The sequence below is a fragment of the Callorhinus ursinus genome, unplaced genomic scaffold (assembly GCF_003265705.2).
Source record: "Callorhinus ursinus isolate GAN/ISIS: 27379988/994484 unplaced genomic scaffold, GSC_fseal_2.0 scaffold16, whole genome shotgun sequence".
Classification (NCBI taxonomy): Eukaryota; Metazoa; Chordata; class Mammalia; order Carnivora; family Otariidae; genus Callorhinus; species Callorhinus ursinus.
In genome coordinates this window covers 23,507,929-23,534,452 of record NW_027397078.1, presented here as the reverse complement: position 1 = coordinate 23,534,452, position 26,524 = coordinate 23,507,929, and the positions used below count along the sequence as shown (strand labels likewise).

General features: G+C 39.9%; 1 protein-coding gene across 4 annotated transcripts in view; it reads left to right on the top strand.

Moving 5' to 3' along the window:
- The window catches only part of POLA1 (DNA polymerase alpha 1, catalytic subunit), a 299,784-nt gene that overhangs the window by 60,866 nt on the left and 212,394 nt on the right, over positions 1-26,524 (top strand). For all 4 annotated transcript variants that reach the window (XM_073901954.1, XM_025857680.2, XM_073901952.1 and 1 more), the window contains 2 exons: positions 1,451-1,600; positions 2,017-2,139. In XM_073901954.1, coding sequence (XP_073758055.1) covers positions 1,451-1,600; positions 2,017-2,139 — 273 coding nt within the window. The remainder of the gene's footprint in view (positions 1-1,450; positions 1,601-2,016; positions 2,140-26,524) is intronic.

Genomic DNA, 26,524 nt, shown 5'->3' with positions numbered 1-26,524 from the left:
CCCCCTCCACTGTTTTATTTGAGCTTTCCAGTTTGGATTCTGGGTATATAATAGAATCATTTAAGAGTTGGAAGGGACCTTAAAGGTCATCTAAGAAATACTATACATGTAGCCAGTTTATAGGTTCTGTATCATTTTTCTGTGTAGTACCTCATTTGGTCTTCAAAGTAGCTAGTACCACATAGCTAGTGGTGGGAGAGCTGGGCATGGATTGTAAATTTCCTGACTCCAGATCCTTTCAGTTAACTTTTTGTCTGATCTCTCTAGTTGTTATAAATAAATTGGAATGTGTACCAAGATCTCTTTAATAGGTTTGCTATCATCATCTGCTATATTGGAAAACAATAGGTCCCTGTTACTATTGTAAGATTGTTCATTTGATTGATCTTTATAAAATCAGATACTTTGTAAAGGCTGGGTTATCAAATGGCATTGAGTTGACATGCTTGAAGGCAAGAGGTTTATTTTTAATTCTGAACCTTTGAAGGGGCAAACATGCCTGGTTTTTCTTTGTGGCCTGTTAATAGAATTAATGGAGGCTTCAGAAAAATGGTCTAATGCTTTCCCTGCTTTTTCCTTCTGTAAATTTTAATATAAGAAGACTGCTGGTTACTTTTCTAAAATGTTGCTATTATCTCTAAATTGCAAGGCAATTTACAGATAAAAGGTACTACATAGATGCTAAGGAATTGGTATATATATTAATTTTTGGAAATTTCATAGACTTTTTAAATATGAGATCCAAATTCCTAAAAGATATTTGCTGATTTAGTATTTAGGGTTTTAGTTTTTAGTCTAAAACATTTACAATAATTGCCATAATTCTCCATAGTTGTAAAAGTTTTATGGCATCTTGTTTGAGAGTACATTTGACTAAAACCGTAGTTGGGGTATTGTAGAGGTCTCAGTGTTTTGTTTTTAAAGATTTTATTTATTTATTTGACAGAGAGACAGCAAGAGAGGGAACACAAGCAGGGGGAGTAGGAGAGGGAGAAGCAGGCTTCCCGCGGAGCAGGGAGCCCGACATGGGGCTCGGTCCCAGGACCTTGGGATCATGACCTGAGCCGAAGGCAGACGCTCAACAACTGAGCCACCCAGGCGCCCTTCAGTGTTTTTATTTTAAAAACAATTTCTCTAAACATGTTGCTCCCCAATCTTGTTGAAGAGAGGAGTATGTATAAAAATTGATCCCTTTAAATGATGTCTACATTAATCAGTAACGAGAGGGGTGGAGATACTGGGAATGAGGCTGATCGAAGTGGGAGAAGAGGCCAGTGTTGACAATGTTCTCAGCTTTTTCTTCTCCCACTCATGTGTTGTTGACCTATACTTAGGCAGGAAAGTAGCTTTTCAAGATTTAATCATATCGTAAAGTTCCACAAAGTATTATTTTAGAAATTTGTTTTATGAAAGTTTGATTTGTCTGAAATTTCTGTTGTGTGTTCATCAGGATGGAGAACAAGAACAGATCCCTGAGCTGCCAGACCCAAACTTAGAAATGGGCATTTTGCCCAGAGAGATCCGGAAGCTGGTAGAGAGAAGAAAACAAGTCAAACAGCTAATGAAACAGCAGGATTTAAATCCAGACCTTGTTCTTCAGGTATATCTTTTCAGTAAGAGACATCTGAGTGACAGTCTTAGCTTTCAGACTTTGATTATCTAGGTGGATTTAAACATGATGCTATGGGCAATTACATGGGCTTATTTTAAGTTTGTGGACAGCAAACCATTCAAAAACAGAAGAATGACTCAGAATGGAAGACACCTCTCTCTGCAAAGCTGTATCTGAACAAAATCTTTCTGACTTCTGGGAGCTTTGGAGTCTGTGTTTACTTGCTTCTAGAAGGTCAGGGAATCATGGATCTGGGAGGATGGATTGAGTGTGTTGACAGTTCTTTTTTTTTTTTTTTTTCAGGGATATTGAGGGTTTCTCCTTATTGGTGATATAAAAAGACATCTAATTTAATGATTAAACATCTAAAATATTGTTGTCTTTTGTCTTTGTGTGGCCTGCAGTATGATATTCGACAGAAGGCTTTGAAGCTCACAGCAAACAGTATGTATGGCTGCCTGGGATTTTCCTACAGCAGATTTTACGCCAAACCACTGGCTGCTTTGGTGACATACAAAGGAAGGGAGGTAAATAGTATAACATCTCTAAAAATGAGATTTTTTTTTTTTTAACTCTGACATGTTATAATGTGGGAGAGTCAAGTTTGTTACCTAGTTATATAGCTTCAAATGCCCCCTTCTTAGGACAAATTCGAGAGTTTTTTTTTTTTAAGTAAGGGTTTATTCATTCCTCCATTGAGAGAGAGTATTGAGCATCTACTCTGTACCAGGCATTGTTATGGGGGTAGAGTGTTGAGCAAGATATAAGATGCCCCTGCATCATGAGGGTCACATTCTATGTAGAGCAGGGGGTGTAGAGTGGCATGTGGTGGGGACTTGGGATGGGGAGAGGGTAGTTTGGGAAAATAGACTGTAAATAAGTGAATAAACAAATATAAAAATTAAGAGAATATGATAGAAGTAAATGTTATTCAGATACTTAAAACAGGGTGGTGGGCTAGTTTAATGTTAAGATGGCTAGTTTAGATTGGTCAGGGAAGAGTTCTTTAGGAGGTGACAGGAACGAGAGCAAAGTGACATAAGGGAGCTATTTTGGTTGCTGATTTATTAGGTTGGAGTGTGAGGGAAAGGAAGAAATCAAGGAGCATGCCTCCATTTTAGTCCTACAGCTGGTTAGCTTATGGAGCCATATACTAAAATGGAGAAATCTGGGAGAGAGGGATTAGGAGTTCTCTTTTGGCTTTGAGATTTGTAATAGATCTCTAGGCATATTAAGTAGGCAGTTGGATGTAGAAGTCCACAATTCCAGGAATAGATGAGTGGAGTTATGGATTGAGAGTTATTGGCTTTAGAAAGATGAGCCAGATACCAATCAGATTTGAGATACTGTCACTTTGGAAACACTATAAGCTTTACCTGCTTTAGCCCCACATGCGTGGGTTTTTCTTAATTTGTAAAAGAATAGTTATGTTAAATACTAAATTCCATTTCACTCCAGTAAAGTATTGATTGCTGTCAGTAGATTTGAGACTTCTCAGTCTTAAGGAGATAATTCATGGTTATGGGCAGAATACTCATTTTGAGGGTGTGAACTCAGAATCCTATCACGTAGGGGTTGGCAAAACTATGGCCCATGGGCCAAATCCAGACAGCCATCTATTTTTGTAAATAAAGTTTTATTGGAACACCCCCATACCTACTTGTTTATGTTTTGTCAGTGGCTGCTTTAGCATTACAATAGCAGAATTGGGTAGTTAGGGTTGAGACTTGCATGGCCTGCAAAGCCTAAAATATTAGCCATCTGGCCCTTTTCAGAAAACATGTTTCCTGATCCCTCCTTTAGAGTCTAGACCAGCGTGCTTGCTTCGGCAGCACATATACTAAAAATAGAGTCTAGACCAGCACTCTGGTGGACCTTGAGGTGGTGAAAATGTTCTCTATATAATACAGTAGGCCCAGGTGGCTAGTGAGCATTTGCTATCTGGCTAGTGTTGACTTGCGGAGGAACTGGATTTTGAGTTTTATTTAATTATAATTAAAATAAATTAAACTATTATTATCCACATGTGGCTAGTGGATCCTGTATTGGTCAGTGGCAATCTGGCCGGCATGAAACAAATAGGAGGAACAGAGCCACTCTTCCTTTGACAGCCCTATCTCACAGACTTGGCTTAGGGCGCAGTGAGGAAGGGCAAAACATGTATTAAACACCAGCAATATATGAGAAGCTTCCAGATGAATTACGTCATTAAAACCCCATAAGGATTCATTGATACGGTTCATAACATTCCCATTTTGCAGATATGGAAGCTAAGACTCAAAGAGGTGAACTATAATAAGTGACTGTTTTGAATTGGAATCCATATTTTCCTGATTGTAAGGCTTCTCCCATAGTAGGGTTGTCTGTCCTATCTCACCATGTCTTTCGTGTCACCACCAGAGTGCTGGTCTAGTTTTCTGCTTTATATTCTACCTCTTAGTCCTTGAAGGACATCTTTTTCGATGCTCATCTCAAGACACAAGCCCTTTTTACATGGGAAGATACGGGTATTTTAGGGGCTGGTTGAAGTGAGGGAAGGATGTTTTCAGTTTCTTAGGCTAAGTTTACTTTAAAATTATTTAAATTTTATTTCTGTGTAAGTATCCAGTGGCTTCTGGTAGAATACCATCTTATTTTTATATTAGGAAATGCACTCACTATGCCCCAACTGGGTGATAATACATGGGTTGACTATTGAGATTGGATCAAGGTTACTCTTAAGTTTCTCACGAGAGGCAATAGTTGACAATTTACTCCCTTGGAGAGTGCCTCTTGCTGTTGGGAAATCCCTGTTGTTACATTTTCTGCATTGGCTCAGAAATCCACAAGCTTAAAAGGGCACTGTTGATAATGATAAGCCCCAAATTTGTCCAGCGATCTCCCCCACTCCCCTAATCCATTGTATTTTAAGGGCAATATTTTTGTTTAGCTTGATCTTTAATAGGGTCTTTAAACTCAATTTTAATTTTTCTTTTGTATAAAATATAGCAGTAACAAATCTTAATAAACTATAAAAAAAACCCCTCTGCTCTCTTCACTAAAAAACAAAGAGTTTCAAACAAATCTAGAAATAATCATATGTGATTTAAATTCTTGGTTTCTCCTTTCCCTCTTGTCTCATTCCCCTTTGCTTCTTCTCACAAATAAAAAAATATAACAACTGCAGAAAGTTGGCCTTGAAAGTAATGTGAGGTTAATGAGAAATAATAATTACACAGTTGCTCCCTGGAAATCTTATTCTAGAAGAAGATTCAAAGCCACCTACAGAAATTATTTCCTAAAATAAAACTGATTGTTAAAGTATCAGTGATAATTATTAGCACTGGTGGATAGAAATATTCTCTGTGGTAATCGGTCTTTGGATTTACTAGCATTTTCCATATATACTATTAGGCCTTTGTGATTTCAAACGTTTCTTGATTATTAAAGAGGTAGGAGGGGTGAAGTGTAAAATGAGAGCCAGTTGGCTGAGATTTGGAATACCTTTGTAACTTATCACACTTGTTTTTTTTTTTTTAAGATTTTATTTATTTATTTGACAGAGAGAGCGAGAGCAGGAACACAAGCAGGGGGAGCGGGAGAGGGAGACGCAGGCTTCCCGCTGATCAGGGAGCCCGATGTGGGGCTCCATCCCAGGACCCTGGGATCATGACCTGAGCCGAAGGCAGCCGCTTAACCGACTGAGCCACCCAGGTGCCCCTCACACTTGTCTTTTTTTATAAGAAGATGAAATGGACGAAATAATACAGTAACCTAAAGATCCTTGAAGTTGTTTGCTTTTCAAGTCCTTGTAGGATAAATTAGATTAAGGTTCAAGTGGAAATGAATGTGGAAACCTGGTAGCATGTCATCTGAAAAAATTATAAAATTTTACATTTGAATATGGATTAATACACAGTCTGGGGAGGCTGTAAAGCCCCCTTCCTTTCTTGTTTTTAAGTCTGTTTTGTGTATGCTCAGTTTTGTTGGAATCATGCAGGTTTGGCTCTGGTGACCTAATAATTTCTGTAATCAAATGTATTATGGCTGCTAGAGTACTCAGGGTAATTACTAATTGTACTTTCATAAACAGATTTGTAATAAAAATGCTAATAGTTGTGTCAAATGGACATCAATATTGTCTTTTCCCAGGTGTGATCTTTCACACTTTAAACTCTTCTATGATTTTTAATTGCTCGGTAGTAGAGGAATTAGTTAATGGTTAAAGAATTGTTTGAGGGACCTCATAGCGTGCAAGTTATTTAAAAATAATGAAGTCAGTGTTTACAGAGAAGTATATGGAAACTTTATATAGACACTCGAAAGTGAATCGGTATAAATATCACCTGTATTTGTGTTTGTTCTCTATGTATATAGAGACATAAGAAAAGATACTGGGCAAGTTGATAGCACTAAGTGGACTTAGATTTTAAAACCACCGAGACAAGGGACTCAGTTGTCAAGTGACTGGTGTGGTAATTGAAGTGATTGTTCACTAGATGGCGATAGACACCCTGAGATCATTAATCAATTAAGGGTTTTATTCTGTGAACAATAGTGAAGGCCATTTAGTGACACAAATCTGTCCAAATTTTCGACTTTGATTAATTTTGAAACAGTTAAAGGCTAACACTGGACCAAAGGATTGTAATAGTCTAATCTATTTGGTGTTTAAAATGATGATGCTTTTTGAACTGTTTTTATTGATATGAACAATCACTGAATGTGTCATAGCAAGCAAATTCTTCTATCACATAGCTAAATTCATACATCTGGCCATGAGGCTATAATACATAACTCACTCAGTCACAGTATCAGGCTAATCTAAAGAGAATTGAAATGATTTTGGTATATAATTTCACCCCTTTGGGTTTTTTTTTAAAGGAATTTTAAGCTTGCTCTTAACTTACAAGTGTACTCATTGCATAATCCTTAGTGTAATGGTAATATTTGTCTTTATGGAATAATTAGTACTGCACTCTGTTATTTCTGTGCTCTTGATAAAACGATCTTTCGTCTGGATTTCTGGTTGCATCTTAAAGTGAATATATGCTCTCTTAGTTGGGTGTAGAGCCCATGTGTTGTTAGTTTCTCACCCGGTAGGCTGACATGAGTCTTTGCCAACCAGTTGTAGATTGCCTAGCTTTCAGTGGTGTTCGGAGCTGAAATTTGTGCACTTAGAAAATGTATCCAAATCATTGCATGAAAACATTGCAGTCTGGGCGAGCCTTCCTGGGACTCTTGGCATTGTGGCTAGCACCTGTCAGAAGCCCTTCGGAATGGCCCCCGGGGACAGAGGGCTTTAGCCTCTGTTGGTGTCCATGGTGAAAGAGAATGAGTGCATATGGAGAATCTTATAATTAAGTGCTAAGGGAGACTTTCATCTTTATCTGGCAATAAGAGAAAATTTCACTTTTCCAATCATTTTTCTTAAAGTAGTTTTTTTTTAAAGATGATTAAAAGCACTAAAATATTATAGAGACATCTAAAGACTGATTCCTCCCATTCTCTCTCATTTCTTTCTCTTCTTCAAAGGTAACTGCTCTCTCGGGGTTCATATTGTGCTTTTCCCCCGTGGTTTTGTGCTTTTACAACAAACGTTTATCTATACCTGTGGTGCGTTAAAAATTTTTACCATTTATGTGTCATGCTATACATATTTTTTTTGCTGTTTGCTGAAAAAAAAGTAGAGTGGGGGAAAAGTAGGGGAAAAACCCTACTATATATTCTACTTTTTAAGTATATCCAGGGTGATGCATTTTTAGATTTGATTTACTCATGTTACCTCTTGTATAATATTTCATTGGATCAGTAGAGCACAGTGGATTTTTTTGTTCTCCCATTGTCCACGTTTCTAGGTTTCCAAGTATTCCCTGTAGTTTTTTCCCTTGATAAACAGTGCTGCAGTGCAGTGTCACAGGTGCAAGAGTTTCTCTCCTATATTACCAAGAGTGAAATTTGCACATCCACAAGCACTCTGTGATGCTTTATTGGTAATAGCAATCATTTAATTTATCACAGCAAGCTAATTCTTTCAAATAGCTAAATTCATATCTGTGTCCGTAGGACCACCGAACTTGATTCCCCAGTCACAGTATCTGAGGTTATTCTGAAGAGAATCGGGAATGATTTTGACATGCAGTTTTGCCTCTTCGAATTTGTTTTTTTTTTTCTATTGAGGGATTTTAAATTCACTATAAACTTGTAAGCATACTCCTTGTGTAATCCTTAGTGTTCCATATCCTTGCCAGCACTTGTTTTTCTTAGAATTTTTAGTTTTCTCCAGATGAGTGTGAAATGGTATCTTATAGTGCTTTTAATTTGCATTTCTGGAGTATTAGATAAGTTGAGCATCTTTTCATTTGTTTGAACTCTTTGGTTTGCTTGACTTGCCTATATGTGTATATGTGGCCCCTTTCTTTGGCTTTTCTGTCTCTTGCTATTTCTTCTTAGGTTTTCAAAGGCTAATCCTTGTTTGGTCATTTGTGTTGCAAATATTTTTTAGTCTCTGGCTTTTCCTTTAACTTGATTTGTGGTCTTCGAATGTGTAGAGGTTTATTTTAACGCCAAATAATTTGATTTATTTTCTTAAGAAATCTTTTCCCTCCTCCAATGACACAGACTGCCTAGCTTTCAGGTTCTGTTCTTATTTAGATCTTTAATCCTTCTGGAAATTATTTTTTAGGGATGCTATAAGTTAGGAACCTAATTGTATTTATCTATTTGCTTCCTTATGGAGTTGTTGAACCTGTTCCTCTATTCTAGGGATCAGCAAACTGTGACCCATGGGCTAACTCTGATCCACTGCCTGTTTTTTGTAAATAAAATTTTATTGGTCCTGCATTGGTGTTAAGCACAGCAGAGTTGAGTAGTTGCCACAGAAACTAAATGACCTGCAAAGCTTAAAATACATACTTTCCGGTCTTTTACAGAAAAAATTTGTGGACCTCTGGTCTAAAATAAAGTCACTCTCCTTTCTAACACTGTCACAGTTCGTGAAAATAGAGGCAATTATAGTAAAGGTAGTAAGAAGGAAGGAAAATGATCTTTTGGACATATAGAGGGTTTGAAGTTCTTCTTGGCTTAGATTTTCCTAGGAGAACTTCTGTCAACCCAAGTGGAATGCAGGAGAGGTCTGTGAATCCTCTGAGGTTGTTTGCAACATTTTGTGTGTCTGTGCACATGTGTACATTTTGGGGGGAGAGGGTGCGTAGCATTTAAGAGTTTTCAAAGGGGAACCTGATGCAAAAAGGATGAAGAACCTCTGGTTCTCAGTGTTTCCTTCCTGCCTTCTTCTGTAGGTTGAAGGGAAACTTTTGCCTTAAAAATGTATGCTTTTGTCACCTAAAACATGGCAGTGTAAAGAATTTTTTGCCAGACCAGATCCATGGAAACGGGGGGGTGGGGATTGGTTGGTCATAGGAGGAAAGAGTTCTACTTCTTTCTCCAGTATTCTCATAGCCACCGTTAAGACTACTTTTAACTTCAGCTGACCTAATAACATTTTGATTTCTTTTAAGTCTGAGATGAAGGTTTAATACATTTTGGCAGAATATATTTTATGTTAAAAAGAAGCAATATCCTTTTTCAGTGATTACATACTACTTACCCCTTTTGAAGTTGTTTACATTATAAAATTCTAAGTCAGAGACACTTTTCCCTTTTTATTGTATCTCAGGGGTGCTTGGGTTCTAAATTCTTTGCAGTTCTTCAAAACTGGTAACGCTGTTCAGCGTTATTAATCACGCCTACTAATTCAGAATCTGTGGCGATTCAAATGAAATGAGTTGAAATTCTTCATAGTATAAGTTGATAGTTATTTTGGAGCCTCAGTTCTTTTCATATACACTTAAATTCTGTAGAAACACCTATTTCTGGTCAAGTAAGTGGCATCTTAACTGCAGATCTTTTATATTAATGAACTGTGACTAATTAACATCAACATTTGCTTGTTCATTTCTCTGTATCCTTTCTGAAAGTCGATGAAAGTAGTGTTGGTAAATATAAGAATAAGAAGCACTAATTTGGAAATTCCCCATGGAAGGCTGGTCTGAATTATGATAACGTAGACATTCAGTAATTTGAGAGAAAAGTGATGACAAGAGATTTCAAGTATATAGAATAATTCATACTTTATGATAAACAGTGTTGCGCTTATACAAATAAACAACTGGGTTATATTTATGCCCGGTTTGAATTTACATACTTGAAAATACTGGCATAATATTTCTTTCAAAATAGCCAAGACTTTGGACTTTTTGTTTTAATCCGAGTATAGCTGACACACAGTGTTACATTAGTTTCTGGTGTACGACATAGTGATTTAACAGTTTCTATTTTATGCTCTGCTCACCACAAATGAAGCTACCATGTGTCACCATACAGTAAGACACGGGAATACAATCAGTGCTATTGTAATAGCGTTGTAAGATGACAAACGGTAGCAAAACTTTAGACTTTTTAAAAATGAATTCAGAACACCCATATCCTTCTTTCTTAATAGTTGGAAACTGGCACCTCCAAGAGCCCTGGACTTCCACCTGTATGTACTCTTATGGTGCTGAACATTTGGAAGGTATGTGTAGGTTCAGGAGGACAGAAGGCGGTTGATGTTAGAGGTAGCTGGGAAGAGGGAGATGAATGAGGTCAAGACCTGCCTGTGCCACGGGCTGGGGTCTGTGAGCGTAAGGGGACAAAGCTTCAACAAGGAGATACTGATGGACTTCATTCTTTATCCCATTTACATTGCCTGAAGTTTTGGGATGGTCGCTTCATCTTTGTCTTAGGCGAGCTTTGGAGAATCCAAGGAAGGCCCTGTTCGTGCTGATCCTACAAGTGTTTGTCAAGAAGGAGCACCCTGCCCCCCTCCTCCACACACATTATATACCCCCCGGGTGCCGGCGGCAATAACAGGTGGTCCTGGGGCTGTGTGGGCTGGCCTCTCCCATCTTTCAGAATCTTCTCAGTACTTACCTGAAAAGTGCCAGGGTTGGTTTTGGTTTTGTTTGTTTGTTTTGTTTTTGTTTGTTTTGTTCTTAAGGAAGGTTGAATTTCCTTAGTCTGAATGTGAATTACCGCCTTTTTATAACTCAAACGTTGGGTGTTTTACTACTAGATTTCAGAATGGGTCTGCATAAATTAGTATGAATACTTAAAAGTTTTCTTTTTGTTAACAAACAAAACAAAAGCGTACAACTTCACATGATTTCTGTATTCTGCAGTCTACACTTCCCTTCAGTTTGTGAGGGATCGCTCTTTGTATGTTTTGATGTTTCACCTAGCACCTAACCCTCTGCCCCACAGAGTGGATATTGGTTTGCTGTAACTCTGGGATCACACTGGCCTAGTAGCTTCTGCGATGATGGATGGGTGGATGTGGAAGAGATGCATTTTTAAAATAAGATCTTGATATTTAAGCCTATTTTGAGTTTACAAGAATGGCTTGGATACTGAAAACAGGAAAAAGGTTACTAGGTACTTTTTTTTACTAGGCACTCTTATTTGAGAAGGCAGGGATGGTATTTTCACCTATTAAATTTTACCTGTTTAATTACTGAAACCACCAGGGATGTGGCTAAGGATGAAGAGATAAATGCTATGAGATTGACATTGTGTCAGCTTGAGACAGAGAGAGTTTCATAACTCTAACTCGACTCACATAAGCGAGTCCTGGACATCTCCTCCTTTCTTCTCCAACCCTCACCAGAAACAGTGACTTTCTTTTAACCCAAATGCAGTCCTGTTTCTACATTTGTGAACATTTTATATAAACCTGTTTTGGTATATGTTTCTTTTTCACAAGTTGTGTGTTATTTGACAGGTGTTCTAAAGCTCCTTTCTTTGGCACAGAACCAAGATGACAGAGCAGTAATGATTTTGAAAGTGCCATTCCCTCCTTGTTAAGAGACAAAAAGAAAAGTGTGAAGTTATTAACCACTGTTCACCAGTGGCGTAGAAATTGGCGTAAGGCTTAATTGTCTGCTTCTACAGTCAGTCTGCATAGGTAATTTCCTGGATAATACTACTTTTAAGGAAAGGGGAAAATACCATATAGCTTTATTTTTTTCTCCCACATCCTTTTCCCCCCTCTTTTCACAAATTGCAGATATAGATGGATTGAAGAGAAAGGATCACTGCTAACCGAAATATTGATCTTTTCTCCAGTTTGCCCTTGCCTCATCTGCCCAGGTAATAGATTTATGGGTGACAAGGTCGCGCTTGGCAGCCTTGCAGGTTTCCCATCCCCCAGATGGTTCAGCTGCCCCAGTGTTTGAACCTGATGGTATACAAGATGTCACCGCACTGTCTTCTTGCCTGAGCCATGCTGGGTACATTTATTGCTAATTGGAAGAACCTGCTTTCAGCAGCCCACACCGTCTGGTGGCTTGAGCGTACTTTTCACAGCAGTACAGTCAGACCCTTTAGAGACACGTCCATCTGAAATTTAAAAACAAAGCAAGCTGGTTGGGGTTTTTTTTATGGTTCAGGCTTGGTTAACTGAGGGAAGACTAATAGAATTAGTGCCTTCTGTTGGTCTTTCATCCTTTCAGAAGTCAGTGTGAGCCTGTGTCAATTTGCCATATTGTAAATACTGTGTTAAATTACAGTGAGCTGAGTTTGGTAAGTTGTGGGAGTTTTGGAAGGCGGGAGAAGAATGGCTTTATGTATGTGTTTGTGTTGAGAAGCTGTTTGATTTTAAGCCAGGGATTCCTGAGCCCTGTGGTCATCGTTTCAGAGATCTTGTACGTACTTTGAAATTTAGTGCCAGTGTCGGGTTGTATGCCTGTCCTTGCTTCATTTTTGTTACTAATTTTTTGATTGAATTGGCTTATGTTCCTTTTAAACTTGAATGTATTAGAGTCTCAGAAAAATTTAAAATTTTTCTTTGAAAATTCCCTCACTCTTAAAAAGCAAAATGAAATATAAAGCAACTGAAGTCTCTACTTGCATTTTGAAAAGAAGAGCAAAGCATGAATGATTTCCAGAACTGGTGTGGTGTTTGGAATTACTAATTCTTCTTTACACATTTGGGGTTAGTTTTCTACTACCTCTTTTTATTGGCTTTACTGTTTCACATTGGACAAAAAAATTGTGGCTGAATTTTGAGGCTAAGGATGAGATTTCTTCCCTTAGGGCTAGGAGTCAAGTGGGATGGGAATGGAACAGAGATACTCGATTTCGGTCATAATTTGGAGTGTCAAGCATTTGGCTATATTTGTTTCAGGGGCTTTTTGCCCCTGCTGACTTAACCACAGACTATATTTTCAGCCCTGTGCAGGAGGGTGGTGTGCATTCTGCAGGCAGGGAGGAGGAGGGTTGGGGAGGGGGCACTTGGGGAAAGGGATAAGCTCATGGGCTATTAATAATGTGCATTGTTCTTAAGGCCACATGTAATATTTCTGTGCACTGGCCAACAGGGTAGGGTGTATGTTCTATTTAAGTTGGACTGCCTGGCATGGTGCGATAGACAGCTGATAATTGTATTACACGGAATACTTGTGTATTTCTTTTTTTTAAAAGATTTTATTTATTCATTTGAGACAGATACAGAGAGAGGGAACACGAGCAGGGGGAGAGGCAGAGGGAGAGGGAGAAGCAGGCTTCCCGCCGAGCCAGGAGCCCGATGTGGGGCTCAATCCCAGAACCCTGGGATTATGATCTGAGCTGAAGACGCTTAACCATCTGAGCCACCCAGGCATCCTCGTGTATTTCTTTCTTAATGATGTCCTGATGGGGCAGGAAAAATAACTTGTTTGTGGAAGATTGGCTTAGAGTGGGTGAATATATTTAATTCAATTACTGATTCTTGCCTCATAGCCAGAAATTCTTCAGGTAATATTTGCTGAGTGTGTACCATGGAGGGAAATGGAGACAAATGACATTGCTTGTGACCTGCGGGCTTGAGACGAAAGCCTTAGGTAATGATTCCAGTAAAACTAGAGCTAGAGCTTAGGAGGCCAAACTCGTGATTCCTTACTAGGAAACAAGAGAAAAGATCGTCCGTGGGAGCAAAAACCACACAGAAAAGCAGGAGTATGCGCTGGAGAAAGCCTGGACTGGAAGCCAAGGGTGCCACACTCACCCACTTGCTTGTTTGCTTTATATGGCTTTGAGCAAGTCAGTCATTGCGAGCCTCTATGTTTTCACTTGTCAGAGGGTGCCAAATGATAATGATTCCTACCAGACGCTCCACTTACAAAGCACCTTAACAGTGTACTGTTGTTTCTTATAACAGCCCAGAGGAAGGTGCCAAGCCCCTACCGGTGTTGGGTATGGTGCCCATGTGCTGGGGATTTAGTGGTCAGTTTAAGTGTTCAAGGACCTGGTCTTCATGGGGTTTTCAGTCTGGTGGGTGAGAGCCATTAAGCAAATAGTCAAATGAATAGTCATGCTCTTCTAAAGGAAAATAGCACTAACAAAAGGAATGCAAATTTCTGATTGCTGGTAGCACAGGTCCTCTGAAGAATCAGGGGTTTCCTGAGCCTCTGGTACTTGAGCTGAGATCTGAAAAGTGTGTGCTGGTGCTAACTCGTGAAAAGGATTGTCGGGATAAGCATTCCAGGGTGAGGAACTGAGGGAAGGCTGCAATAGCTGGAGTGTAGCAAGGGAGGGAAGAGTGATGGGAGGTGAGGTTGGAGATGTGGCAGGAGTCCTACTTTGCAGGCCATGTTGAGCAAGGCAGCAGGCATTTAGCAGGTTCTGTGTGGGGATGGAGGGATTGGCTCCCATTTGCATTTTGAGAAGATCACCCTGGCTCAGTGAGTTGGAGTGTTTGGAGTAGATAAGGGAAATGAATTAGGAGGCTCCTCTTAAAGTATCCCAAGCAAGTGATGGTGGTTGCTTGGCTTGGCTGACAGGGGACGGGGAAAGATACAGATATGACAGACATATGAAAGAAAAGAAGTTGGCAAAACCTGGTGGTAGATTAGATGTAGGGCCTAGGATGGGGAAAGCATCAAGGACAACTCCAGAACAGCTCCTACTCTTGCGTGGCTGACTTGTGCAGGCAGATGGATGGGTTGTCTTTTACTGAGGTGAAGAGTGCTGGAAGATGACGAGGTTTGGGGCCGGGAGAGGGAAAGATGAGCAGTTTGATTTGGGACGTATTAATTTAGCAGATTGGAAACGTGGGAGTCATTTGGTGTGTTGAAGTAAATTGAGCCATGGACATGGATGAGATTACTTTGGAAGGGGAGAGAACAGAACGAGAAGTGGGTGTAGGGCCCAGTTTTCCAGGATTCCCAGTGTGGAGTGGCTTGGGGGAGGAGGATGGACTTACAGAATTTGCTATAGAAGAGCCACCAGAGAAGGAGAAAAGGGAGGAAGACGTGGTGTCATGGAAGCCAGTGAAGAGCTTCTTAGGGAGGTAGTGGATGACTGTCAGAAAGAGCCTGACAATAAAGAGTTGTGAAAATTTTCCACTGCATTTTGGAATGCAGAGGTGATCATGGGCTCGGCTGGTGCTTTTTGAATACGGTGATGGTGGCGAGCAGAATTGCTGTAGGTAGAGATTGTAATTCTCCCCAGTTTATGGATGGGGGATTTGAGGCACAGAGACGTAACTTGTAAAACAGTTAAACTAAGTGGCAGATCTGGAATCCAGGCCTAGGCCTGGGGGCCTTGCACTCCCTGCTCTTACCGCCTCTACCTGCCATCTCCCGCCCAGTAGCTTTCCAGGTGAGGCCCCGATGAGTGCAACCCAGCGCTGCTTCTCCCCAAGCTAGGGACCCACTGAGTGCTTGCTTAACGTCCCTGAACCTCAGCTTCCTCATTTTTAGCAATGGTAACTATCCAGTGAAGTTGTCGGGTGGATTAAATGAGATGATGTTTGTCCATGCCTTGATGTAGTGTTTGCTACATAGTAAGTATTCAGCAGATGTTGGCTAAAAACCAAACACCTTATGCTGGCATGTCTGCCCTCTCTTCAGAGCCTCTCTTACCCCCTTCTACATTTTCTGTCACTGAAATGCTCACTGGTCTACTGTAATAAGGCCAAATTGTATGGTGTTGGTCAGATTCTTTTCTAATCTGTGTTTTAACTTTGTTATTTCTTCTGTTTTTCGGGCCTTTGTCCACCTACATCACTAATTTCTGTGATGTCTTTTCCAGTCTTCCTCAAAACTCATTCTCCCTGACCTGTTTAACTTGACCTTCCTCATTGTTTTTAACTTAATGTTATTAGTTTATATTTACATTTATTTAGTCTTACAAGTTTGATGTTCATGAGTTTGATAAGTTTATTCAGTTTTACAAAATAGATGCGGGGCCCAGAGTGGGTTTTTTTTTTTTTCCATGTCCTTTAATGGTAATATTTCCAAAGTAGTTGTCTTCTTACCCCAGTCCTGAGATCTAGTCATTAGTAAATCCTGCCAACTTTACATTCAAAATTTTCAGCTCAGACCGCTATCATCTCTGGCCAGGATCACCGCAGCAGCCTCCCTTCGGGGACTCCCTTGTACTCATTCTGCACGTAGCAGCTTATCTCTATTTTTTTTAAAGTGATTGCAGCATGTCGTTTCCAGCGGCTTCCCATCTTGGTTCACCTTGGCCTCCAAGGTCCTGTGTGGTTTGCCTCACTTTTCCAGTTGTCTTTTGTGCTACCCACCTGCTGCCCTCCGCTCCCCCACTTTTGCTCACCCCCACTGACCACCACTTTCTTTCAGTTCCACACACACATTCAATTCTGTCCCTCCATAGGGCCCTTGTGCATCTGGGCCCCTCTGCCCAGAATATTCCTCCCCAGGCTTGGTGCAGCACTGCATGTTTCTCTGTGTCATTAGATCTCAGCTTGTATTGCACCTTACTGGTAAGGCCTTCCCTGACTCCTCTACCCTAAATAGGTTCATCCACCCCACTTCCAGCTTTCGTTTGTAAATTAAATTTTTTTCTTTTTTCCCATTATTTTTTATAGAGTAAAATAACCTATTCATGTCCCCATCTCCCAGAGCATTTAAGATTTTGTCATAACTGCTTCATATTTTCTTTGAATAAAAGAAAGCCTTACAGATAATTAGTGTCCTCTGTGTTCCCTTCCCCAGTCTCCTTCCCTCTCCAGAGGCAACTACTATTGTAAAGTTGATATGTCTCTTTCCTTTTTGTATGCTTTTGTTACTCTTGAATGTGCCCATTTAATTGATGTAAATGATACATCACATTTGAGTTTGCAGCTTGCTTTTTTTCTCTCACAGTTGTCTTTATGAACTCTGTGTTGATACATATAGATCTGATCATTCATTTGAACTGCTCTCTACTAGCCCATCATAGGAACATTCTGTAGTTTATTTTTCCATTTCTCTAGTAGATGGTCTTTTAGGTTGTTGGTATTTCACTGTTATGCAAAGTAGACCTTTCTGTGCTTGTCTTTTTATATGTGTGAAAGTTTCCTCTGTCCTGTTCTTTTCTTGCTCAGCACCATTTTGTTCCCATTTTGACTGTCATCATTTTGCATTCCCTGACTTACTTGTTTTCATGTTTTTATTTCATTGTCTGTATTAGGCCATGAGCTCTATTAGGGTAGGGAGTTTGTTTTACTCAGCCATACGCATACAGCCCCTAGCTCGGACATTGGCACATAGTAGGTACTTGGTTGGTACTTGTTGCATGAATTCAGCTACCTGCTTTCCATCTTTCTTGTATACTTCATCCCTTTGGTTTTTGAACTTGAGTTTTCAGATTATTGAAGAAAAGTGAACACTGATGAAATGAGTTGCCAAATCCTATGAGCGGTGAGTACAGGTGATTAGGTCAGTCTGACATGCAGAGAACCTGAATAGGACCAAAGTTGAAAAGCAAGTTTAAAGTTTAAAGTGTTTGGATTAAATGCTTTTTTCATCTCAAAATTTGGAGATGAGAGAGGACTTGGAGCCACGTAGGAGACTAGTTTTGGTGAAAGAAGCTGTGTTGATCACTTGTGGGTCCTTTGCACATCTTTAGCATTATTTATTATGACAGAATTGTGGAAGGCTCAGGGGATTTTGTTATTTTGTAAAATCGTTTTACTTCAGAATTAGAAAATGAACAGCTATAGGTTACTTGTTTTTGGAGTGGGACTTGAGGTAGGCACAGGAGACAGGGCCATAGATAAAGGGACTTGAGAGGAAATCTGTTGATCTTTGAAGCACAATTATTTAAATCACTTTTTTAAAATGCTCATTTTTGGGGCACCTAGCTGACTTACTCAGAAGAGCATACAACTCTTGATCTCAGTGTTGTGGGTTTGAGCCCCACGTTGAGTGTAGAGATTACTAAAAAAATAAACGTTTTTTTTTAAGATTTTATTTATTTATTTGACAGAGAGACAGCAAAAGAGGAAACACAAGCAGGGGGAGTGGGAGAGGGAGAAGCAGACTCCCTGCTGAGCAGGGAGCCCGATGCAGGGCTCGATCCCGGGACTCTGGGATCATGACCTGAGCTGAAGGCAGATGCTTAACGACTGAGCCACCCAGACGCCCAAAAATAAATAAACTTTTAAAAGGTACTCATTTTTATTAGGGTCCACTGAATCAGTGCATGTGTTCTGTGCTTTGGTTTTTGAAACTGTTAAAAGTTTCTGTATCACGTACTTCAGATTTAACTCTTTGATGCTCACACACTAAATTCACTTGCAGAGAGGGAAGACCAACTCGTAGGAGCCAACAGATTTACCTGCACCCCTCTGCTATTCTTAAAATGGAGATTGCTGCTCTAGTCACACCTGGGGCCTCATTTCCAGTATAGGGCGTCGTATTCCTACCTCTAGGAGCCTGTACAAACCATAACATTGAATCACTGTCAGTTATATTGGGAGGTATTTATTAGAGAGAAACAATACAGTTGTAGTTAGGTCCTCTGCTAATGAATCCTGATTTATTCTTCTTCAGTTTACGGTATATTGGGTCCCCCTCCCCCATTCAGTACATCGTGGCACATGTGACTGGCCCTTTGGTTGGGTGACAGTTATTGTGAACTTCCAAAGAGGGTGAGGATCTGCTCTCACTTTCCCCTCTGTATGTAAATAGTACATAATTAGACAAACAGTTCAAATAGGGATAATAGTAATAATAGTTAAGATATGTTAAACATTTAATGGTCGCCCAATGCCGTTCTAAGCACTTTATCCTAAGAGCAGAAACCTACTACAACATATAAGCTGAATTAAAAAAAAAGACAAACCTGTTCCATTTGTGTAAAATGTCAGAGTCATATTACTGTGGGGTTTATGAAAAAGTCTTTTTCAGTTTGTTTTCTGGTTGCTGTGTGTGTGTGTGTGGCAGGTGGCATGGAGGAGAAAATGTTTTCCTTTATTAGATGTATAGAAATGTACTGAACTGTGAAAATCTAAGTGGTCATGAGCTAGTTATTTCCTGACATCCCCCCTGCTCCTCAGCCACCCCCTCAATAAAAGCTTCAGCCTGTTCCTGTATATGGGGACTGGGTGGAGGCTGGGGCCAATCTTCAGCTTGAGTTAGATCTGAATTTGCCTGATTGTGAGGCAAGTTAGCACGGGCTTTTATACTTCTGATCTCCATTTTATAGATGAGAGAACTGAAGTGGGACGATGTCAGTAGCTTGCCCAGGGTTGCCAGGCTAGTGAATGACAGAGCCATAATTCAAATCCAGGCAGTCTGAGCACTCTTAACTGCCCCCAGTGTACATTGCCTGTGGGTTTTTTTTTTTTTTTTTTTTTTTTGGCGAGTTTGTGTATGCAACAGGCATCCTGAGAGGGGAGAATATAGTGTTACATCTTCACAGTGCTTGGAGCCATTTTGGTTTGAAAGGTTGTATGCCGATTAACAGATAGCATTCTGGATTGGTTAGTATTTGCTGCCACTGTAGATTTTCCGTGCATGTGGACACTCCTTTTACTCCCACAGTCCTGTGACACCAAATGTGAGGGAATTTGAATGGTCATGATCACTGTGGCCCTAGGAATGAAATTCTTAAGGATGAGGACCGGGTGGGGAAGCCTGCACGGAAAGACAGGGATGAGGGGGAATACTTCCTTCTGTCGTATGTGTTCTGTGGCATCAGTGGTGGTGGTGCCATCCACCACAGCTAAAACTGGGATGGTTCTGGAGCATATCTTTGTATAGCTTGTCTGTGGTGCTGACTGCCTGTTACAATGGCGAAGGTCGTAGAGTGTTTGCCATAAGCAGAATAAACAAATAGGTCCAGAAAAATGTCTTCAGTAATCTTTGCTTGATGAGCAGAACCTAGAGGTTGTTGAACACAAATGAAGGGGATAAAAACTCCCCTAACTTTTATTTACCAGTCAGATTGCATAGGAAAAAAATAGCCTATTTTTAGCCCGAGGCTCCAATTATGCTAAGCCTTGAGGATAATGAAACAGTCTGACACAAAAGAGTGCGGTGACGCAAGTTTGTGTGGTGAAATTCCAAGACATTCACTGACTTTTTAGGATTCTGCACAGTGAATATTAAGCTCCTGAAGTGTTTGTTGCCCAGAAACAGTGCTTTATTCTTTTACGTGCAGCGGAATGAAGTGAACCTGTGTTGTAATTTGTTTCTTGCACGGAAAAAGGGAGAGCTAGCACGCATCATCTATCCCTTCACCCTATCTCTGGCCTCTTGTGTGTCCCTTTTGTTTGCTGAAGACACTCAGTCGTGCTGTTATTAATGCTGCATATTGCCTCCTGTTTGAGTCACTCTAATTTTTCTGCATGTTCTGTAACAATGAGGGTCTCCAGTTTTTCAATTAATTTTATGTTGCAGATGTAGCAGAATTGGGAGGCTTTTTCCTGCTGCTCTTTCTTCATTCTGCGTCTGAATTACCCTTAGCTTTTTGCTCCTGTTCTTTCTTAATCATGTCAGGTGACATCTTTCCTTGGAACTTATTAGTTTGGGGGATTTAAGTGAAATACATGCTGGCACAGGGCTTCATTGGCTGCGTCGATTGAAGTTGGCCATTGGTAATTTCCAGTCTCACGTTGCCTTCCTATTTACAGGTTTGGTAATGGGCTTTTGGGTTTTTATTCTGCTGCCTATGATTGTCTTCCAGAAAATGAAGCTGAGGTGCTCAGTGCTCATGTGATGCAAAGTGTAGCGCTTCCTTCTAAGGCACCTTGTTTCCTTACTCCCTGAATCGAATCCTGCTATAGCTTGGGTCCTAAGGAATCTCCTGGAGTGAGGAGCTCTGCCATCTTCCACTTAGCCTCAGAGTTTTCTTTTTGAAAGCGGTCGCCGGAAGAACAAGTGCAGGAAGGCAGAAGGAAAGAACTGTCAAACCCAAGAAGCCAAAGTTGTGAGCTCCTGGCACTGTTGGTTGATGGAAGGCTTTGATGAAGTGGTGGGGGGAATGGCGTGTGGAGGAGATGAGAGAGCTTCTCATTAGATTCAGACTGAAGTGCCTTGGTGTGACCTGTGCAATACCAGAAAACATAACATAGCCATCAGATGATTGATAAGGATGGTGTGGTTGGATGAAGGGGGAGCTAGGAAATGGCTCTGGCTGGGTGCCTGCTATCCACATACAGTACTTTACTCTGTTTCATTTAATCTCCCGCAACCCTGTGGGTAGGGAATATTATCTCTTTTTACAAATGAGAAAAAGGTCTCAAAGGGATTGAGAAAATTGCCAAGGTCTCTTTACTTATAAGTGGCTCAAATGAATATGGCAGTTTACAGCTGTCCCGCTCTTCTGAAATACAGGAAATACAGACACCAACAGTATTTATCTTCTTATGTTTGGTAAGTAAAATACCCGGTGGTCCATCCACTAGAAAGGCTGTGATAGCTTTTTTGTTATTAAACTTCAATGGAGATCTCTTAAAACTGTAGATGGGCCAAATTCAGTTTGGTTATGTGGCCTACGATGTGCCAGGTGCAATATTGAGTCCTGAGGATCCAAGAGTGAGTAAGATTATGGTTTCTGATCAGAGTCTGAGTCAAGAGTGTGGTGGAGGAAAAGGAAAGACGATGACCTGTAAAGAAATTCTTTACCATATGATTAAGATATATTTTTTAAAAAGGAGGTAATTACCTGGAAGTTAGAGAATGATGTCCACGTCCATAGAATAGTTCCTACTATGAGTTCATGGATTCTTTGGTCATTGATTGCCAGGACTTGCCCAGAGAGGTATGGGATGCAGTTTTTGTTAGGGGTAAAGCTGAAGAGAAACCGTACATTGTTGTCACAACCTTGGGAGTCTTTCTTTTCTAGCCAGCAATCTGAATTCATGTGGGTAACAAAGTTTTTTGGTTTTGGTAAATGAAGAATCTTGCATTTCTACAGCTATTAAGCTTTTTTTTCCTTTACTTTTTAAAAGTTCGTTTATTTAAGTAGTCTCTACACCCAGCGTGGGGCTCAAACTCAAGACCCTGAGATCGAAAATCACATGCTCTTCCGACTGAACCAGCCAGGCGCCCCAGCTTTTTCTTTTCTTAATTTTGAGCTCTCCTCACCCCCTTTTCTAACTGGAGGGCAGAGGGGTTTCTAATTCCAACTTAGCACATAACTGTCATTCAATAAAAATGTTTTGCCATGGGGCAACAGAACTTGAAATCTTCCTGTGATTAATTTGTGTCGATTTTTTGGGAAGGAGATAGAAGCGGATTCGTTTTTATTGGATAAAAAGCTGCCTCCTCACCTCAACAACAGCAAAAATTACAGATAAATCATTAAGTGTAAATCACAGCCCAAAATAAGTGAAAAAAATTTCATAACTTAGGTTTCTTTTATAAATTTCATCTTCCAGCCAGATGCATTCCATCTCAGCCCAGAATGCTGGCTGTATTTGCAATTCTTAAACTGTGTCTCACCCTTGCTGTGTATTATGTGCTCCATGAAGAATAATGCAATTATGAAATGACTATTGGTAATCTCTGAGGAATCCTGGATAATAGGTGTTCCAGAGTCTGCCAAGCTTGGAGACCACTGCCCCTTCCTGGGGCAAACTGATTTCAGGTCTTTCTCATCATGGGAAGATGGCAATTGTAGGGAGGGTGTCAAGAATCAAAGATGAGTCAGGATGTTTTACATGCTCTCATTCTCTAATAAACACAGTATAAAGCAGCACTTGAACATAGCCCTTGGCCTGACAGTGGGATTCTGTAGCACCTCAGACATTGAAAGGTGGTGAATCTTTCAGTGCTTTTTTCAGGGCAGAAATAGCAAAGTCATCAAAGCATAACTCTTGTATTTGGGATGCAAATTACATATAACCATGTCAGGATTTTCTTGAGAGTTTCAGTCTAGAAGACCAAAGACAGTGAGTGTTGATTCTGTTTCCTAAAAGGTAACTTAAGGAAATTATAGACTACTAAGCTATACAATGCAATTCTAGAAAAAATTGCTCAGCAGTTGTTTTTCAGCATTTTATAGTGAGGGCTAAGAATTAGTAGTGTAGTTAGTTTTGTTTTTTCCTTTTAGGCTTAATATTGGGTGGAACCACATGAAAGTGCTAATCTTGAAAATTGAAAGTAGTTGGATATCAACAGTTTCATAGCTTCATTCTAAGAGTTTTTATTGCATTTTTTTCTGATAGTACAATTAGTGTATGTTCATTAGAGCATTCTTAGAAAATAAAGGAAAATAAAATTTACTCATAACCTAACAATCTATGTTTAGGCATTTCTTTCTGCCTTTCCCTATGTGATGATGTTCACAAGAATATTATTTTAAAAAAACATAATTTAGATTATAGTTCATTTTGGTTGAGTATCTGACTATTTATATTAAACCTATAGTAAGCCTATCCCTGTAATATTTATAGAAATGGAATTTTAATTTTTACTGTTAGGATTTCAGCAAGTAGATGTCACATCATTTATCTATAGCCCTATTTTAAGACATGTTGCTTCTAGTGTTTTACTATTATAAATAGTGCTGTGATAAACATCTACATGAATCTTGGTCCACATCTCTGATTATTTCCTTAGGATAAATTTTCAAAAGTGGAATTTCTGGGTGAAAGGGTTTGAACTCTTAAAACTTATTTCCAAGTTGCTTGCCATAGATGTACTCTTTTATGCTTCCATCAGCAGTGTCTGGGAGAACCTATCTTACTAAAATCTCACCATATTAGCTATTACTTCTAAAACCAACAGAAGAAACAGGATAGGCCAATTTTAGATTTCCATTTTTGATAGGTTTTACTAAACAAGATATATAATTTGATTTTGATTTTATCAAAGGACTTGAAAATGTTTCTCATATCATTAGGGTCCAGTCAAGCCAGTGTGAACTGAATGTGGGTAGAATTGGGGGAATCTCTAGTTTCCCAACAGCTGGACCCTAGAGAGGTTTTATTAGTGGAGTTTCAACTGGTAGGGACACTTCTGTTATCACGTGGTGAGGCTCAGTGACACTGTCCTGGTGAATATTATTTGTAGAGACTTAGATGAAAACAGAACATGCAGTTAGCAGATTTGCAGGTATGTCACACAGTTGAGAGGGCTGGCTGTTAGTTCTCTCCAGCCAGACTGGGGGCTCTTTAAACATAGGAGCCCGAGTACTGAGAGCATTTCTTCTGGAGTCAGCCGTGTGGCTTTGGGTAGTACCCTAACATCTCTGTGCCTCGGTTCCTTCATCTCTAACATAGAAATCAGCAGAATACTTAACCTCATATGTTTGTTTGGAAGATTAAATGAGTTATTAAGTATAAAGCACCGAGAATAATTCTTGGCCTTTAGTAAAGGATCTATAAAACTTAGCTGCTTTTTACTGTTGTTGTTCATCGTTTCCTCTTTTAAATGGTAGATAACACATACTTCTTCACTTCATGAATGAATGACAGAATCAACATCTTACAGACTTTTTAGGCAGGTCAAATGGGCCCAGACTGCAAATGAAATGTAATAGACAAGTCTTACATTTATGTTTTATAATATTGGACTGTTGTGTAAAGAAAGGGTTGAGATTTATCCTACGTAGCTCCCTAAAGTAGAGAGGAGTTAACTGACAAAAATTTTCTTTCTTTTTTTCTACTAATTAGCTCTACTAAGCAGTGGAGTTGCCCTTTTAGGTAGTGGAAAAAAATCAAACAGAAACTTCCAGACCATTGCAAGTATATGATAGAAAAGAGAAGACTTCTTTGAACCAGAGGTTAGGCTAGATGACCCCTGAAGTCTCTTCCAGCTGTAGGCTGGTTCTGTGATTCTGAGTGGAATATGTAGGGTTATCACAAAGCACGTAGTAAGGCCCTATGAGTGTATCATTGGAGGGGTTGATGCTGTTAATCCGGGCCCAGCTCAGTCCGGCCCTCCCTGCTTCACTTTCTTTCACCAGTTGTATGTCAGCCTGGTAGTGGCCCATTGCCCCACTTTATGCCGTCTTAAAGCCTAGCCTCATGGCCTAGGCTGCCCCCTCCTCCACAGCAATGCCAATGGGACGAGTATTTGGAACAGAGGCACATTTTTACATTTTTGGGTAAACAAAATCAGAAGAAAAATTGTTGCTTGCAAAGTGTATCTCAGAACTGTTTAAAAAACCAAGCAGAAGATTTGGTGCATGCTAGATATGCTTTTGTTGTAGCCTTCAAAGGGGTCGAGGGTTGATTTCACCTTTTGCTCAAGAGTTCTGGGCTCTGGGCTTCTTACTTGCCTGGTGTCTCCCCCTAAGTGTAGCATCAGTATTTAATCCTCTGGGAGGTTGTCACTGATCCCCTACTGTCACACATTCTCTTTGGGCTTATATACCTTGGGCTGAAATGGTTTTTCTCATTATGAACTCTGATCCTTTGCCCTTAAGCTATTTAAAGGTAGCTTCCAAATCAAGTTAGAAAGCTGGCTTGGGAGCCCAACGGTTGCTTGCTTTCTTAAGGCTCTATGCCGAATGATTTCTGACATGTCTTGTCATTGTTTTGTGCTGCTCTCCCCATTTATAATATTTGGAGCATTGGCTTTTTGCCACACTTGTCAAGGATTTATGGGCGTTAATGACATGTAGTGTATAAAGTGCTTTGGGATTCTTTCATGCAACTTGGTATTATCTTGAAAGCAAGAGGTTTAACTGTTCATTTGTTAGATAACTAGTGGGATTTTAAACAGATGTAATCACACCATGTCTATTATTTAATGTATTAGGGGATAAGCACCAACTTTTACTGCTCAAATTTTAAACAAAGTGGCATTCTTTTTTTTTTTTTTTCCTGTTTATGAAACCTGTTATTAGGAAATGCCTTGGGAAAAATTGGGAGTCAGGGTCCTGAAAAAATTCTTCAGTTCGTGTTTTTTAATGTTCTGGTTTGTCCTTAGTTTTGTTGCCTGGCGCTCAGTAGTTGGAGTGAAGAACTCATGGCGCCACCATTGTGCTGCGGCTACCAGGGGGGCGTCTGTAGCTTTGTCATAGAGATGTTAACTGAGGTCCGTGCTGGGCAGTGTGCAGTCCAAAGGGTTGCTGCCCTGTGTGCCAGGTGGGTTAATATGTTTTAGAGAAAGCATCTGTGGAATTTTACAGTGGATATTCTTTTGCAGCCATATTAATTTTACCCCTTTTGAGTCGTATCGGTTTACCAGCCAGAATCTAGAGCATGCAAATGCATTATCAGAGTGATTTGAAACAGTTATGACACACAGGGAGTGAACTTTATGGGGATGATTCTGATGCTTTCAAGGCCTAGGGTCTCATTGCATATATTTTGAGTTAGAGCAGTAAGCCTGGTGCCTTAAGAGGGCTTTGCTTCTCCTTTTAATCTTTGGAATTTATGAAACCAGCGGCTTTGTGGCCTTCAGTAGGAGCATTCACGTAGGAGCCTGAAGGCCCTTGGAATAGTGAAGCCAGAGAGAGGAATAGATCTGTTTACTCTTGTCCTTGTGTTGAGTTAATGTGTACAGTGTAGAGCTCTGCAAGGTAAAAGTGAGGATCGTAGAGCTGGAATACATGGACGATTTTTTGAAAGATTACTAAGCTTTAGATTTCTGGACTCATTTAGGCTGAAAGGAACCTTAGTCCAACCCCCTTGTTTTATAAATGAAAAAGTGGAAGTCCATAGGGTCC